Source organism: Nelusetta ayraudi, unplaced genomic scaffold (assembly GCF_046127955.1).
Source record: "Nelusetta ayraudi isolate G7.1 ecotype Tasmania unplaced genomic scaffold, CSIRO-AGI_Nayr_v1 ptg000081l, whole genome shotgun sequence".
NCBI classification, from domain to species: domain Eukaryota; kingdom Metazoa; phylum Chordata; class Actinopteri; order Tetraodontiformes; family Monacanthidae; genus Nelusetta; species Nelusetta ayraudi.
Genome location: NW_027466131.1, coordinates 900,001 through 916,592, shown reverse-complemented (window position 1 = coordinate 916,592; position 16,592 = coordinate 900,001). Strand labels below are relative to the sequence as shown.

The window sequence follows — 16,592 nt, the reverse complement described above, 5'->3', positions numbered from 1 at the left end:
GCGCGATATCTCAACTTTAGCACAAGCTTATTACTATGACGCTTAACTTTTCATATGTAAAGAACCAGTTAAGATATATGATCTTTGAAAGACATTATCTTGCATTACATGTAAACATGCTTACATCTCTTATAAATATATTTCTGGTATATTGTCCTAATCTAGCAAAAATACTCAAATTAACAGAAGTGACTGAATAATTGATTTGATAAATTACATTATTAATGACATAAAAGCGTTATCTAGAACACTGGCGAGTGTTTGATTAAGCGTATCGATTGCTTAATTGCTTGCAGCTGTGACCTGGAGAACCTGTGTTTTGATTTCCTCTTCACCTGCGCAGGTAGGTTCATTGGGCGGGGCCTGAGAAGGCTTTAGATTATTAGACAGACAATCATTTCCTTAAAACACGGAGAGGGGATTAAAGCTGTATTTAAAAAACAAAACAAAAAAACAACAACCAAGGGGCAACAGGAAGGGAATCCTCCCGCGAAGCTCCACAGAAACACGTGCAAGTTGCTGTTGCTCGGAGTTCAATTTAAAACCGGAAGTGTTTTCAGCAGGACGAGCAGGAGGACCTGAAGGCAGCGTCGTGCTGAATCAGTAGCGTCGTCGCATTCGTCGTCATAGTAAAAGGTTTCGTGCTGGTCAAGTCAGATCGGTGGGGATAGATCTCGGATATGACCCTACAAAATTAAAGCTACAATTGGTGCGTGGGCGTGTCGTTCGAAATGCAGTTAAATGCATTTTTTTATTTTCCCAGCACCCATGAAAACGCATGATTAAATGTGTATGCCTCCACCACCTGATAAATTAAGAAGACACACATGCAGGGACGCCGAGACACAAGTTAATACGCTTTTGCGTAAGTAGATTTAAATGACGTGAAAAGTTGAAAACGTTGACATCAAATCGGTACTCAGAGTTAGTTTGAATTTGAAAACACCCACCGGAAGTAGTGCACTCGACTCGAGCGTGCACGTACTCGAGCTTCCATCGTGGACGCGCTTGAGCCCCCAGCGGCAGCAGCAGCAGCAGCAGCAGCAGCAGGAAGGAACGCCCTGCATCCTCTCCTCCTCCAACATCCATCCGGCGGCTCCCCGCTGCTTCTCTGGCCGCCGAAGAGCCACTGCTAGCGGGACGGAAGGTGAACCTCGGCCCGGTGGGCGTCATGGCCTTTTAACGCGTGACAGGAAGAAGAGTCCGGCCCCGAAGAGACATGGATGCTCCTTCCTCCTTCCTCCTCCTCCTCGTCGCTTCCCTCAGCTGCTTCCCCGCTGCCGCCGACAGGAGATTCGGTGAGTCGAATGAAATGAGCCGTTTTAATCATTATTCACCCCCCACCCCCACACACCCCCCACGCCCCCATCTTCATCTGCGTCTCCTCTGCTCCTCCTCATCACTGCCATTTTGCAGCGCGCTACTTTCCCTCCTGCTTCTCTGTCAGTTGCTGGATCAGCGGAGCGGCTCCGGGCGGTTGACCGCCTCACCACAGCCTCACCTGGGCAGGAAAAACAAACACGAACCGCCGGGACTGCCGCTCGGCAGCAGCATCATTGAGCCAGAAACAGAGAAACACTGGGGGTTGGGGGGTAGCAGCCATTATTATGTCACATGATGACAATTCAGTTATCAATAAATCATCAATATAAGTCTAGAAACGCATGGAATAAAATTGTATTTTAACAACATTTCCCTGTTACAACTTAAAGTACCTAAAAATAAATAAATAAATAAAAATTAAGGAAAAACTATAGACCATGATTCATGAAAAAGTGGAAATTGCAATAAAAACTTACATAGTAGTACAACATAACTTATATGTGAGAAAAAAAAATTAATTTAACATGGTGATGTGCAAAAAAAAAGTTAAAACAAATAAATTAATAATACACAGCAATTAACTCCATGACAACAGCGATAAAAAGGAATCAAGCATAAAATAGAATAGTAAAAAAAAAAAAATGATAGTAGATCTTAACCTCTCCAGAAGGGGTCGCTGTAATAAGAATCAATAAAATGATAAAGTAAAGCAGGTGTTGTTGAGGCTGTTAGTTCACATTCACACATCATTGATTGGAAGTGTGTGTGTGTCCATACATGAACTCTAAAAATAGCTGCTATCTAATATTTGCAACCTAGGAGCCCAGAGTACGAGGTGAGGGAAGGAGGGAGGGAAATGGGAGTGTCTGCGTGCATGGAACCCCTCTCCTCCTCCTTCCTCTCCTCCTTCCCTTCCTTCTCCTCCTCCTCCCCTTTCTTCTCCCCCTTCCCTTCCGTCCCCCCCTTCCTCCTTCTTTCTTCTTCTATTTCCTGATGTTACATAACCAGCGTAGTGGAGTCTGGCCGCCACAGGACAGCATGAGGCTGAACCATGTTATCTCTTCCTGCGCCACACTGATCTCGTCTTCTGTGGTGCAACAGTGTGTGGGGGGGGAAATGTGTGTCTATGTCGTGTCAGTTTGAGGAGGAAAAAGTCATCACTTTAGAGGGCGTTTCTGGCTGATAAACCATTAGAAATGACAACAATGATCACTAAAAAACAGAGTCATTCTCGGCCCAGGGCAATGTTAATGTGGGTTTGATTTTTGTCCGGATTTATTATTGGATTAATATATTTGTGATTCTCAGCTGTGAGTTCTGAATCGTATTGAGTGAAATCATCTACAGCTGGTGTTTATGTGTTGCTGTTTTCTGATTGGTCGTCCCCTTTGGCCATAACCACGTCAGTAGTTGTGTGTGTGTGTGTGTGTGTGTGTGTGTGTGTGTGTGTGTGTGTGTGTGTGTGTGTGTGTGTGTGTGTGTGTGTGTGTGTGTGTGTGTGTGTGTGTGTGTGTGTGTGCGCTGCTGGTCCTGGTGTGTGTTTTCCTCTATGCGAGACCTCCAATGGCAGCAGCAGTAGCCCTGTGCTTGCTCAGATCAGCTCTTCTAATCATTAACCAGGACTGGGAGAAGGTCACGGCTGCTTCGCCTGGTGTGACCGTTGCCGTGGAGAGCCTCATTATCATTTTATTCCTGCTGGTTTGGCCGATGGCCTCTGCGCTGCCGAGGTGGTTCACACGTGGACGAAGGCCGCAATGTCATGGTGACTGGTGGTCAGTGTCGCTGCTCTTGTGTGTCTTTGTGCCGCCCCCTAGTGGGACGTTGGAGTACTGAGTTCGGAACGTGGAGACAAGTTTCGAGGTGTGACTCATCTGGGTTCCTCCTGCCGGACAAACCTGAAGTCAAACTAGAGTGATGTTGGTTGACACGGTGGGACCACATTAAGATCCGCCAATCCAGTCAGGATCTGGATACTTTGCTTTCAGTAATTCAGTTTAACCAAAACCTGTCTGATACGCAAAGAAAAAATGCCAGACAATTGCATGATGTGCATTCTGACTACTTAAATCATTTTCTTTTGACCTGCTTCATGATTAAAATCTAGCAACCTGTACTGCATCCAGCCACAAGGGTGCCTTCCAGATGTTGTGATGTCACTTAGGCCAGTTTGCTCATGTGACCAAATTCTGATTGTGTCCTAAAACAACGCACTGTATACCTGGCAACATTAACAAAGTTTTTCCATCAATGTGAGGCTAGATTTTGGGCTAGCTCTATTGCTAACATGGAATAGCTATATAGTTATATGGAACCAGCAATATGACACCGTCACAGTGTTTTGCCATTCCATCCATCCATCCATCCATCCATCCAGCCATCAATCTTCTAGAACCACTTACTCCTGCACTCAGGGTTGTGCTGGAGCCTATCCCGAGTAACACCCTGGACAATTCGCCAGTTCACTTCAATGCCACAAACAAGGACACAAAACCATTCACAGTGACACACACTCACACACTACAATGTAGAATTTACCTCACATGCATGTTTTTAGACCGTGGGAGGAAGCCGGAGAACCCGGAGAGAACCCACGCAGATACAGGGAGAACATGCAAACTCCACACAGAAAGAGCCCCAGGCTCGGGATCAAATCCACAACCCTTCTGTCTTGTGGCACCACCGTGTCGCCTATTTTTGCCATTGACAGGAAAAACTTTCTCAACTTTATGTGAGAAAATGTGGGACACCACATTTGAGTCCAGGTAATAGCCCCTTAAAAAGAGAGAAGCAGAATTTGCAGGTTCCCTCTGCTCTGACACACATCCACACTAACAGGTTCCTGTTAAGACAAAGTGAAACCAATCAATTGCCTCCTCTGATCCCTCATCTGATCCATCTGGCAGCCAGTTGCTGCGACGGATGGCCCTCCTCACAGTCGACACCCAAACAAATTGAGCTGCTTTTCAGCCAGGGGAACAAAGCAAACACGGATTGGAGGACGGTCCTGCGCCAGGGAAGGAGCTTGTGTCCATCTAGTGTGGCTGCGATCAGCCGTAGGAACAAACCCGGGAGCCAGTCGGCTGCCAGTCCTTAGCGTCTGCACTGTGATAACATTGTGTTGGTGTGTCCCAGAGCATAACATGGAAAAGAATACAGGGATGGATGAAAATCACCACAGTATACCTGTGACTAGAAGAAGGGTGGAAACAGGAAATGGCTTTTACTGAAAATGCAACTCCTTCTATTTTGAGTTTTAGGGACAATGGTGAGGAAACTTTGGCCAAATTCAGCTAAACTTTGCTAAAGCAAATTTTCAACATTGAAATCATCAGCTTTGGATTTCAAGGTGACCGCTCTTGGTTTCATCAGTGGCCCACTTCTTACCATAGCTCCTGGCGTCACGTGTAACGTGACAGATGGCATCCCGGGAAAAGGTGTGCCCCTTCTCTGGTATGGAGGCCCTGAAGGCCAAAGCCTGTTTGCTGCTCTGCTTGCAGGATGGACGGGGTTGAAATTCTGCTCCTTCTGGCAACATATTTCACAATCTGTTGATGTTTGGACTGATAAAACTGGACCGCAGAAATTCAGCAAAATCGTATTCCAGCAGAAACATGAAAGTCCAAGTAGAGTTAGCGATGATTAGCTACTTGGTTGCATTTGTAGTGTGCTGAGCATTTTCAGGCTAATGTGTGAGTCAGACTATTATGGTGGATTCTTCAGGCTGCAGCAGTGAGGTGCGGATGTTGAAGGAATCGTCGTTGACACCGACTTGATTGTATAAAAACTGGTTTATTACAAAGAAGTCAGGTATCATACAGGCGCCTGAAGACGTCGTGTGTCCAGATGTGCATGTCCAGGACAGTTAGAACAGCACCTCCTTATAGCCACAGGTCTCGTCATCATGCACATTCCATATAAGGAGGACAAAGAGAAAATTGTAAAACAGAAGGCGAAGGGATGGGGAAAGTTACTGGCCAAAGTTGGAATGTGTGTTATCTAGACAGTCTTCCGAGGGAGTTGAGATGCAACCTTCCAAGGACAGGTTGCCTAATACAGAAGCTGTGCTCAGCTGTTCGCCTTATCAGGCAAGAGGCCTGCAGGAGCAGGGTCAAAGCTTCACACACTACACTGTTTTCAGTACTTTTTTTTTTTCTTGGTTTATTTTCACCACTGTTAGCGCTGTGATGATGATGAGGAGGAGGTGGCGGCCTGACGTATAGCCACCGTCAGAGGGGGATGAGGTAGGAGGTGACTGCTGCCACTGTGGTTCCTGCCAGGCAGAGAGGAGCTCCGCACGGAGCAGCCGTTGCCATGGTTACAGCATCCAATTTGCTTACAGTGGGTTGGTTCCGGTCAGGGCTCAGTCTGTGGCTTTGTGTATTTTGTGCTTCCCTCTTTTATTGATACATGTTGCTGTCTTTTTGATTTCTTTCTTTTGTTTTCCTTTTGCCTAAGTTGAGCTGAAACCTGAGCATTTTTCTGTCCCTGCAGACGAGAATAGCAAAAGAGCTCCTCGTCATCAGTATGTCAGACTGACATCTGTTTATTCCAACTGGATTTATAATTTGATGACAATGCTAGCTCCACCTCCTTTTATTGCACAAGAGACGTTGACTAGCTAACAGCCTCTTTCCCTTGGTGCAGCCGCCGACGTCAGTCGTCACTGGTGATTCAGAAAGTTGCGCGTCAGGTTGCGGCGCATCGTGACTCTGGTCATTTATTCATGCAGTCTTTTTCTAAGTCACTGAAGGGTCTTCTCATGCTGAGAGCATCAGGGAAAACGATAACGTCAGGCATTTAGCCAGCATCACTTCAACGTGTGGGATCATAACCGCGCGACCGCTACATAGAAGCACGTTAATTAGCATGCTAAGTGCTAACCCACCGTCTCTCTCTGTGCCAACAGGTTGCCTGTTTGACAGCGAGCTTTGCTCTGCCTACGAGATCTGCGTCAACGGTAAGACACACAAATCCAGTCCAGTTGATTGACTTTGTAAAGTCACAATGTGCTCTGTTATTTTTATTTTTTAAATATAAGAAACAAAACAAAACAAAACAAAAATGTTGTATACATCAGATTTAGCAGAAGAAGCATCAAGTTTGGAAATTGCCTGCGAACCTGCTGCGGTTCATGCAGGAGCTGGTCAGGCATCTCAATGGGGGCGTTCGGCTGTTGCCGTGGCGACGCCGCTGCTTCCTGCCCGGGTTGTCTGATGCTGCGTTTCAGTAGCTGCTGTCAGACTCGCTGCTGTGTTGTGCTGATTGGCCCCATCACACCACCAGATGTGCTGGTGACAAGGAGCGGCGTCCGCCGCTGCTGTGGAGACGTACTGTGGCTCATTGCCGGCATCCGGTGGCGGCTTTGGGAACTACAACACGCCCACTCACAGTTTCTCTCTCACTTACTCGCCTGATCCCTTCCCGACTGCTAACCAAAGCCAAACATCTTAGTGGGTTAAAAAAACAAGACAATAATTATTCAGCAGAAAACCACCTCATGGTCACCAACAGGGGGTGACATCGTGGCAAAGCCACCCGCTTCCTCACCTGTTGACACCTGGCTGGTTTCCCCTGATGATGTCATTGTCAGTGAAAGGCAAACTGGGGATGGGATGATGTCCATGACATGTTAGTCTTCACTGCCAGTGCTCGTCGTCAGGCTCAGGCTCAGGCTCAGGCTCAGGACAGTCCAGTCCAGTCGTTTCACAGCTGAATTTATTGGTATTCTGTAAAGACTTTTTGAGAGATTCTGCCAAACTAAACCGAGCACAGTGATGAGGAAGAGAAACAACCAGCCGGTGTCTCGGAGGGGAACCCTGTTGTGAGCTAGCAGAGCCGGCTAGGCGATACCAGATGTTATTGATCTGTTGGAGGTCCGTCTTTGGTCCCCCCCCGCCCCAACGGACTCAAACCCTCCCCCTCCCCCGAGGCAACAGCTCCATTAAGACATCCTGTTCCAGTTCATTAGGCAGCAGTGAGTCTGCTGCTGTCTCTCAGTGAGTCCCAGCAGTGCATTCTGGGAAAATAAAAAGCCGCTCCGTGCCAAGAGACGCAGCCTGAAGTGAAGTTTTGATGGTGTCGGCTGACTGAAAATGCAGCAGTGACTTCCTGATATCCATCTATAGCTGAAAGCTGTTTGTTGTTGTTGTTGCTGCTGCTCTTCATCTCCTCCTCATCGCTTCTGTTTGCCAGCTGCGCGTTGGGGCTGATAGTCAGTTTAATGTGCGTTTCTTTGGACTGTGGGAGGAGCCAGAGGACCTGGAGAAAAGACATCTGTACAGACTTGCATGGAGAACATGTGACCTCCACTCAGGGAAGGGAAACAAAACCCACTGTACAACCTTCCTGCTGCGAGGGCCGCGGAGCCAACTGCTGCACTGCGGTCACCCTCCAGAACAGGGGTGGGCAATGCATTTTTGCAAGGAGTCACATGAGAAACCTGATTTGTGTCAGAGGGAAGCACCAATATTGACCTGAACTTAATTCTGCTCAACTTTCTCCCAGTGTAAAACGCTGTGAATAATTTATTTTTTAATAACTGCTACTGGTAATTGGTAGAAGAAAAACACTCTGTAATAGATATCTACATAAATAGGCCATGTGGAAGGAAGTAATACAATAATGCTTCTCAAAATAAAAGCAACACACATTGCATGCATGGTATTAATATTTATTCATAAATATTTAATATTTACTATATTAAATCGCCGACATGTACATGTGTACATAATTTATGATTGGCCTCACACAGGCTGGTCAGTGGCCCGCGGGCCGTAATTTGCCCAGGTTTGCCCCAGAAGAACCAGTAAAGCTGATCAGCTGATCCGACTGGTGGCGGCCAGCAGCAGCAACCTGCTGAGCAGCCCGTCGTCCCGGCTGAGCTTCTCTGGTGTCTAATCTGGGACATTAATCACAGCGGCAGCAGCCCTGGACCTTTGCTGGCCGAGCTGGGGCTCCTAATTCAAGATGCTCCTGCTGGGAAACACACACACACACACACACACACACACACACACACACACACACACACACACACACAGAGTTGCTGCTGTTTCCAGCAGGCGAGGCTGGGTGCGCCTGGTGACGAGTCTGCAGGAGGGAGAGTCTGTGGGTGGTGCACAAGTCAGGAAACATGAGTCAAATGGCCAAGATATTTTCAGCTGGATCCTTCTTGTCTCTCTGAATTGGCTGCTGATGGTCACATGTTCACCAGCAGCCACTCAAAGCACTGTGCGATAAGCTGTCATGTTGGTGCATCACTTTACAACTGAATGTAAAAAGTGTGTGTGTGTGTGTGTGTGTGTGTGTGTGTGTGTGTGTGTGTGTGTGTGTGTTTGGAGTCAGTGCAGGGCTGACAAAGTTACGCAATATCCAGCCACACCGCAAACTGGTCTGATTTGAGTCATCTGTGGCACACACACACACACACACACACACACACACACACACACACACACACACACACACACACACAGGCTGTCATCCTCCTCTTGCCTGTCAGACTGCATTAAGCTCAGAGTCAGCGGCCTCCAGCCTCGTGAACCTTCCACCTGTTGGCACATCCCAGCTTAGAACAGGAACAGGAAGTAGAAATGGTCCAAGTTGGATTGTGTATTCATTGTGTGTGTGTGTGTGTGTGTGTGTGTGTGTGTGTGTGTGTGTGTGTGTGTGTGTGTGTGTGTGTTGACAGATGGGATGTTCGGGAGGTGCCACTCTGTCCCACTGTCGGATGTCTACACTTACGAGGTGTCGCCGGCTGTGGTGCAGCACTTCAGGATGCTGCTGGAGAAGCTTTCCAACAGAGGTAACACCCCCCCCCACACACACACACACACACACGCGCACACGCACACCCGTTTTACTTCCTGCTCTCAGCCCCTCCTGCTGCTGCAATGTGCTGCTCTCTCCCACCACTAGAGGGAGGAAGAGGGTCGTGCAGCGGCTGATGGCTGATGGCACCTGTGGGCGTTTTTTCACGCGCTTACATCATGCAGTGCAACCTCACGCATGTTCACAGTTCATCTCCTTATGCTCGGTCTTAGGTAGAGAAAAGGTTGTTTTTTTTGTTCGGTGGCCATCTGCAGAGGCAACGCCGCCTCAAACACACAAGCCAACCCGCCCAGAGCCGAACCGGCGCTGTGCAGGAGGGCTGGAGAAGCACCAGGATTTTTCCTGAAGAGGTGATGAGTTTGGGGGCAATTTGTCAGCCGCTGTGAATTGAAATGAGATGCAAATGAGCAGTCTGCAGAAGCCATTAGGGAGGACAGAACCGTAAAGAGATGCAGGAGAAGCATCTGCATTTCAGTCCACTGAGAGAGATCATGCATACACACACACACACACACACACACACACACACACACACACACACACACACACACACACACAGGTCAGTGGCTCCAAGTGAAGGTTCAGAGGATATTTCTGTAAATATGCAGTGTAGTGGCAACTTGATGCCTGCAGCTCAAATGCTCCCCCTGTTGGACAAAATTAACATTGCCTGAAAAAAATCTATCTAAATCTAAAGAGCTATTCTGAAAAACAAATAAATCAATATATTCAGGACCAAAAACTCATCAGTTCTTTGGTGTCTCTCATTGGTTTGGACAGGCTCTGCCTACTGTGTATTTTTCCGCAAAGTAAATAAATCTCGGGCCGAGCGCAGCAACACGGTCCTCTTCCACATAGATGTGGGAAGCCAAAACAGCACATCCAGAGCCTGACCAGAACGTCCACAGCGCCCTCTGTTTGAAGCAAGTCAAATAGTAGTTAAAAGGGCAAGAAAGTTAGCCCTCTGTTAGTACCGAGGCTGGAAAATCCAACAGTGCACAGTGCAACCGAGCAGAACAAAATGATTGAGATGGATTTTCCAGAGGTTTTCATCGGCCTCGCTGTTTGCGGTGATGTCGGTCTGGACCGGTCGCCCAACCGCCGTCCTGCGCCATCGCATCTGGAGCAGGGGAGAGAAAGTTTGAGGCCTGCCGGTGGTTCGCCTGCCAAATATCTGGGCCGGTGTCGTGCTTCTCGCGCCGCTCGGCCGTACTTTTCCGAGGAGCATTTCGTTCCGCTAGCCCATCTGGCGCTGGCGCCGTGTCCCCCACCTCCGCCCCCCCCCCCACCACTCGGTGCCAAATTGCCCTGTTGGGGTGCGTGTTGAGCGTGAGAAGCAGATGCGGAAGCCTCGTCAGACGCGCAGGAGGGATTTTCTTCCTCTTTAGGCTCCGTCACTGATGTCTGGAATCCCTCACCTGCCCAAAACACCAGGCGCAGCATCTGAGCCACGCTGAGCCGACTGGATGGTTTCCATTTGGGACCTTTAAGTGATTTGGACAGTTTGCTCATGGATGCCGTGTGTGTGTGTGTGTGTGTGTGTGTGTGTGTGTAGGTCTGACCTGGGAGGATGACACCACGCAGGAGGTTCTGTCCTCGGAAATGTCCAAGCTGAGGAGGATCCCCTTCAGGCCCAAACAGAGTGGGATGGTCTCCAGCCAGGACAGCAGGTAGGATCCCACTTCACCCTGGCAGGGTCTGGGCACTGGGCAGAGATGTCCTGTCCTGGCGCTGAGCTAAGCAAACGTGCGACCCCATGGTGGTGTGACTGTGCTGCAGGCTGGCCGCCGCCGGCGCCATGGACCCTATGGACCAGCGGGTGAAGCCGGTGGAGGTGGAGCTCAGCAGGAACCTGCAGACGTACCTGCAGCGCCTCGGCCTCCTGCCGAAGACGTCGTCTGCCTCCAGTCTGAGCCCCCCGGGAAAGGTGAGCCGCTCTGCTGCCCTCTGCTGGCCCTGCCAGGGGCTTTTCCTGCGCAGCGTGTTTTCTTCCCCCTCCAGCTCAGATCTGAGTGTTTCACGTTGACGGGGATTTTTGACTTTAAGTTAAAGTTGTCAATTAACACCCTCTTTTGGATGACTTTCAAACTTGAGGCCAAATGCTCAAATCTTCTGTGCGACCGATGGAGCTCGAACCCAAACCAAAAATAACTAAAGAAAAAAAAAAATGTTTCGGCAAATTCCATTTTGCCAGTGTTTCCTACCGCTGCGGCTCAACTGGTCCCACTTCATTTAAAGCGGTGCTACGGACTCCGACTGCTTTTCTTTATTGCATAATTTGGAAACAGTGTTTGTGCTCTGAAAAAGGAGGAGGGCGTCCGTGCACACACTGTAAAGACACGCACACAAACACACCTCTGCGGGGAGCCTCCTTCACGGCTCCTGCCACCGCCAACCGTTAGGAGTTCAGGAGTTCATCGCGCTAATGAATGACCGTCCAAGTCACCAGCCCAGGGGGCCGCAGGGGGCCGCAGGGGCCGTGGAGGATCTGGGGGTCACTGTGCCGAGGCCCCTCCTCATGTGTCTAAGGAGAGCGTGAGGTGGCGCCTGAGCCTGCAGGCGGCGCTTGAAGCCTGTGTTGGTTTCTGCAAATGCCGAGATGCCCGAAGGGGCCCGACGGGGCCCCGGACTTGTCGTGCACTGAAGCAGCAGCAGCAGCAGCAGCAGCAGCACCAGAAGTGACTGTATGTGTGCGTGCGCGCAAAGAAGAGAAATCCGAGCAGCTCCTTGCACACATGGCTGGCGCTGCAGCGCGCGAGGAGCCGCTCACGTCGCTTTTTGTGATGGTAATGTTTTTGTCTCTCCGAGGGTTTCTCTGCGCTCCTCTGTGGGCGTTAATGGGCTCTCGGCGCCGCTCGCACCTGATGGATCCGTTAATGTCATTACATAAACGCATTAATAATGCTTTGCTTTTCGTAAAAAAAAAAAAAAAAAAGAACGTGTGGAGGGGGGGGGGGGGGCTAGGATGGGGTGAAATCCTGTCAATAAGCATTTTGCTTTGATGCGGTGTGAAAGGCTCAATGACTGCGCCACTGAAATGTTAAGCATAGCTCACGGACTGCTCCTTTATCCTCCGCTCTTCCATACATCACTCTTTCCCTTTTGCATCCCCCTCCGAATCATCCGCCCGTCTCTTTTGTTGCAGCACTCTGACATTATCTCCTCAGCTCACTGGTAACGTTTCCGTTTGGACCTTTTCCACAGAAAAGATGAGGCGGAAAGAAACTTTGTGGGCCGAGTTATTTCTGAATCGGGCGCCTCTGAGGAGTTTGGAGCACAGTTTATGAGCAGTTTATTCTTGTTAATTCAACATTTGTTGTTTAATGCGGTGGCAAAACTGTTAATTCCAATATGCGGAGTAATTGTGCGCATTATATAATGATGGTGGTGTGATTATTTCGCAAGTCCGTCCACTTCCAAAGAGAGCCCATCGAAACTGTTACAAAGGAGAGGAGCCTCAAAAGCTAAAAAGGTTCCTCTCATGTGGGCCAATCAGGCTTTTAGCAAGATTGTTGTTGCTCAAGGCTTGCTATTAGAGAATGCCAGCGCCCGCTGGTGAGGGGCAACATCAACATCAACATCAACATCCACAACAACAACAGCAACAACAACGCATTAGGATGTTTTTAGCTGCAGTCATATTCAGCCTGGGCACACTGACTTTGCCAGCCTTTGCTTTTGCTAGCAGAGATCGCATTTTGTTTTCCAGACTTGTGATGACATTCCTAGCTACAGATTTAGATAATTGTTGCATAATTATTCAAATAATAATTGTGAGGAAAATCGCACCCTGGTGCTGGATAATATCAAAAATAATTTCTTTTTCTTCTCCTCTTCCTCCAGAGCTTCCAGCCAGACTTCTCCCGCTGCCAGACTTCTCCCAGTTTCGCCTCTCTCTCCGTCCGCCCCTCAGCGCAGAATCAGAGACCTGTGGCCGAGCAGCTTCTTGCTGACGGCCACCTTCTCCTGGCGGCCCTGCGGCGCTATCTCGCTCAGGCTGCACGCCCCGCCGGCCCCCAGGAGGCGCCGCCCCGCCTCGGAGCCTTCTACAGCGGTGGGGTGGACACGTCCCAGTCCAGGCTTCTGAAGGCCGTGAGGACTTCTGCCAAAGAACGGCTGACATCTGTGGATGGTATGTTGGTGTCATTGTCAGGGCTCGGCAATAACACCCACTATTCCCCCCGATCATGTCAAATAAATGAATGAATGAATGAATGAAAATGCATTGGCAGCTGACACAGCAAAATCAATTAAAATCCCCCCCCCCCAAAAAAAAAATCTATATTTTTTAATTGCTTATTTTTAGGGTGTAATCATCTCCACAGAATAGAAGTTGTAGCAGTAGTAGCAGTAGTGGTAATAGCAGCAGCAGCAGTAGTAGTGGTAGTAGTAGCAGTATTAGTAGTAGCAATAGTAGTACTACTAGTAGGAGTAGTGGTAGCAGTCGTAGCAATAGTAGTACTACTAGTAGGAGTAGTGGTAGTAGTAGCAGTTGTAGTAGTATTGGTCTGTGACCAGCTCATCAGTCTAATCTCAGCAAGGCAGAATCAAATGTAAATATGACATAATAATAATAATGCTAATAATATGAATGACTGACGGTTGTAACCCCTGATTCCTGCTGCAGAGAGGTTCATCGAGAAGGTTCTGAAGAACGTCGGCAGGCAGCACGTGGACGTGGACCAGCTGTCGCCTCACGACTTGGACCAGCTGTCCCGGCTGATCGCCGACGCCCTGCAGGTGGTGGAACAGGACCAGGGGCCCTCCAGGGACCGGCCCCGCCTCAGACAGGGGCCTCGGGACCTGGGTGGAGAGATGGCCGAAGACGAAGGTGAAGGTGAAGGGGAGGAAGTGGACGAGGGGGAGGAGAAAACGCCGGAGAACTCCCCCACTCTGAACCCGAGGGGCGGAGCCGAGGACCCACCGGCAGAGCTGCAAGGTAGTTAAACAGTGATCGACATGTTGCTGTGCACAGTGGAGAAAAAAAACCCTCGGATTGCTAACAGAAATTGATAAACCAAATGGGAAATTAGCGATGTTGGTATTGGTAAAGTTGTTTTTCATCTCTACATTTGCGTAAAATTACAAATTGCAGAATCTGCAGACCAATGCTGTAAATTCATGGATTGTTTGTTTTGGCCCCCGTCAGAGCGAGAAGCTGGTGCAGAGCAGCTGAACACAGAAGACGAGGTAACAATTCAGTTCTGTTGATACTTTTCCTTTCTCTGTTTTCAATATGCAGCATTTTTGTGTGAGTCTTCAGACTCTTCTACCATTTTTAAACAACGAAGAGCAACATAAAGTGACGGCAACCTTTGGCTCCGTTGGAATTGATGTTAGCGTTAGCATTGGCAAAACTGAATGAACAGCGGTTAATACAGCTCCTCGAATCCTTATGGTATTATTTATTTTGTATCCGAGGGAAGGTAGTGGCTGTAGCTCCACCTCTTTGTCCTTCGCAAGACGCTGATTGGTCCAGTCATATTCTGACTAGCTAAAAATAAAAAGTTCAGATCGCACCTTCTGAAAGTGGAATATATTTGCCGTTTTACAAAAAAGATTGTCATTTTTATTTCTTCTGAGCTTGCCTTTGATTTGTGTTTGTCAGCCCGAAGGTGAGCAGCTTCTCACCAAACTTCTGGCCTTCCTGGACAAGACCTCCTTCAACGCCGCTCCCTCCCTGCGGAATCTGAACGAGGACCCAGCGGCGCCGCCCAGTGGCCGACAGGTGGGACTGGAAAATGTGCAGAGTCGCACTAGCGAGGCGGGCGTCACGGTCCAGAAGAAGGACACCACCCAGTCGGTGGAGGAGGTGGCGGAGGTGGCGGGCTGGATCAAGGAGGTGGCTCCGCCCCCTGCGTCTCTGGTGTACGGCGAAGCGCGCAAGAAGACGATGCACGTTCCCGAACTTCAGCTGGACGTCAAAGCGAGCAGGAAGAAGGCGGACGACATCTTTGGATACGTCATCACCGACACAGAGTGAGTCCGACTGGGTCCTGGGCCTGTGCCTGGTGGGCTGCAGTAGGGCGGAGCTAACAAGGGCGGGGCTCAGAGGATGAATCCTGATCCTGCTGGACTCTCTGGTGCTCTTGGTCTTCTTCCTTCATCAGCGATAAACTGAAGCAACTCATGTTTGTGTTTGTGCGTTTTTTTTTTTATTTACGTTCCCATTTATTTTCACTTTTGTCCATAGAAACAGTGGGACAGTCACTGGAAGGTAGTTTTTGATTGAGCACTTACTTGCTTTTTACAAGATGTGATGGAAAAGCAGCGGTGTTTTGGTCTGACGGTCAACTCCACTGAGGAGACTTTGCCAACGTGAATAAATAATAGATGAATGATTCACAGTCTGCCGGACTCCACTGGATGTCACTGGATCTGCTGGCAGCAGTTAACACAGTGATGTTTCCTGTCCCCAGTGGCCTCCAGACGGACGAAGGCCTCCAGCTGATGGAGATCCTGGCCCGCATGGCCAAAATCCAGATGACCGACTTTGCGGAGCTCTCGTGAGTATCTTTATTTTTTTCTTATACCTCTCTGTCTCCATAAGCATTTCATTTCCAGTTTCAGCCAAATGCACCATTACAGCACGTCACGGGTGAGGGTCAGTGTTGTCTACAGTGTGAATGAAATGAAGATCTCATTTTTATGAGAAAAGTGTCCCGGAGCCGATCGGTCGGTCGGTCAGACTCTGAGCCGCAGAGACACACTGAGCTTTGGCGACGGTGATTAAATCAGAGCGGTTGTTCCCCGGACAGGTTTTCGATTTTGTGTCTTCCCACTGAATGAAACAAACTGTCGGACCTCTAACGGCTGCTTCTCATTGCATGCGCGGTGGCCAGGTTGAATCAAACTGCAGAATCCATGTGCGCCATCACGCATTGGTCACACACACGCTCACTTGTCCCTCAGCAGACGCCCTGCAGCGCCCCCTGCTGCTGTGCGGGGACTGTGGGTGGGCCGCTGTCTTTGTGGGCTACTGTGGGAGTAAAACACGAAGTCCTGTGATGGATCGCAGGCCCAGAAGGCGGCAGAGCGACTTAGAACCGCACAGAGGGCGAGGGCAGAGAGCCGGGGGTCCCTTTTGTTGCGAGCGCAGTGAAAGCCCAGCAGGGGGAGCTGCCTTGACAATTTGTCAGAGGAGCCTCACACTTCCCCCCCCCCCCCCCCTCCTTATCCAGCGGAGGAAGAAAGCAGCGAGACAAAAAGCTTCACAGTGACACCGCTGATTTACCCAGCATGCCTCTGGCTTTGAGCGCCTACAGCTTCTTATTTTTTTTAAAAACGGAAAATATACATAAAAGGTCCTTTAAAACTTCCTGATGGATATAATTATTATAAAGACGCTTTACATGCCACAGTTTTAGACATAATGTGACTCCAGGTGTAGAAACCGAATTTCTTGTTTTTCTCGACAAACGGTAAGGTTAAAAAAAAAT

The 16,592-nt window shown here is 49.1% G+C and overlaps 1 protein-coding gene across 1 annotated transcript in view; it reads left to right on the top strand.

Annotated features, from left to right (window-relative positions):
• Positions 1-387: 387 nt before the first annotated feature.
• Positions 388-16,592, top strand: part of slco5a1b (solute carrier organic anion transporter family member 5A1b) — an 80,238-nt gene continuing 64,033 nt past the window's right edge. Inside the window, exons 1-10 of the mRNA XM_076044464.1 lie at positions 388-1,298; positions 6,230-6,280; positions 9,014-9,127; positions 10,709-10,823; positions 10,933-11,080; positions 12,997-13,285; positions 13,781-14,092; positions 14,303-14,343; positions 14,762-15,132; positions 15,573-15,659. Of these exons, the coding sequence (XP_075900579.1) occupies positions 1,220-1,298; positions 6,230-6,280; positions 9,014-9,127; positions 10,709-10,823; positions 10,933-11,080; positions 12,997-13,285; positions 13,781-14,092; positions 14,303-14,343; positions 14,762-15,132; positions 15,573-15,659 (1,607 nt within the window). The 5' untranslated portion in view covers positions 388-1,219. The remainder of the gene's footprint in view (positions 1,299-6,229; positions 6,281-9,013; positions 9,128-10,708; positions 10,824-10,932; positions 11,081-12,996; positions 13,286-13,780; positions 14,093-14,302; positions 14,344-14,761; positions 15,133-15,572; positions 15,660-16,592) is intronic.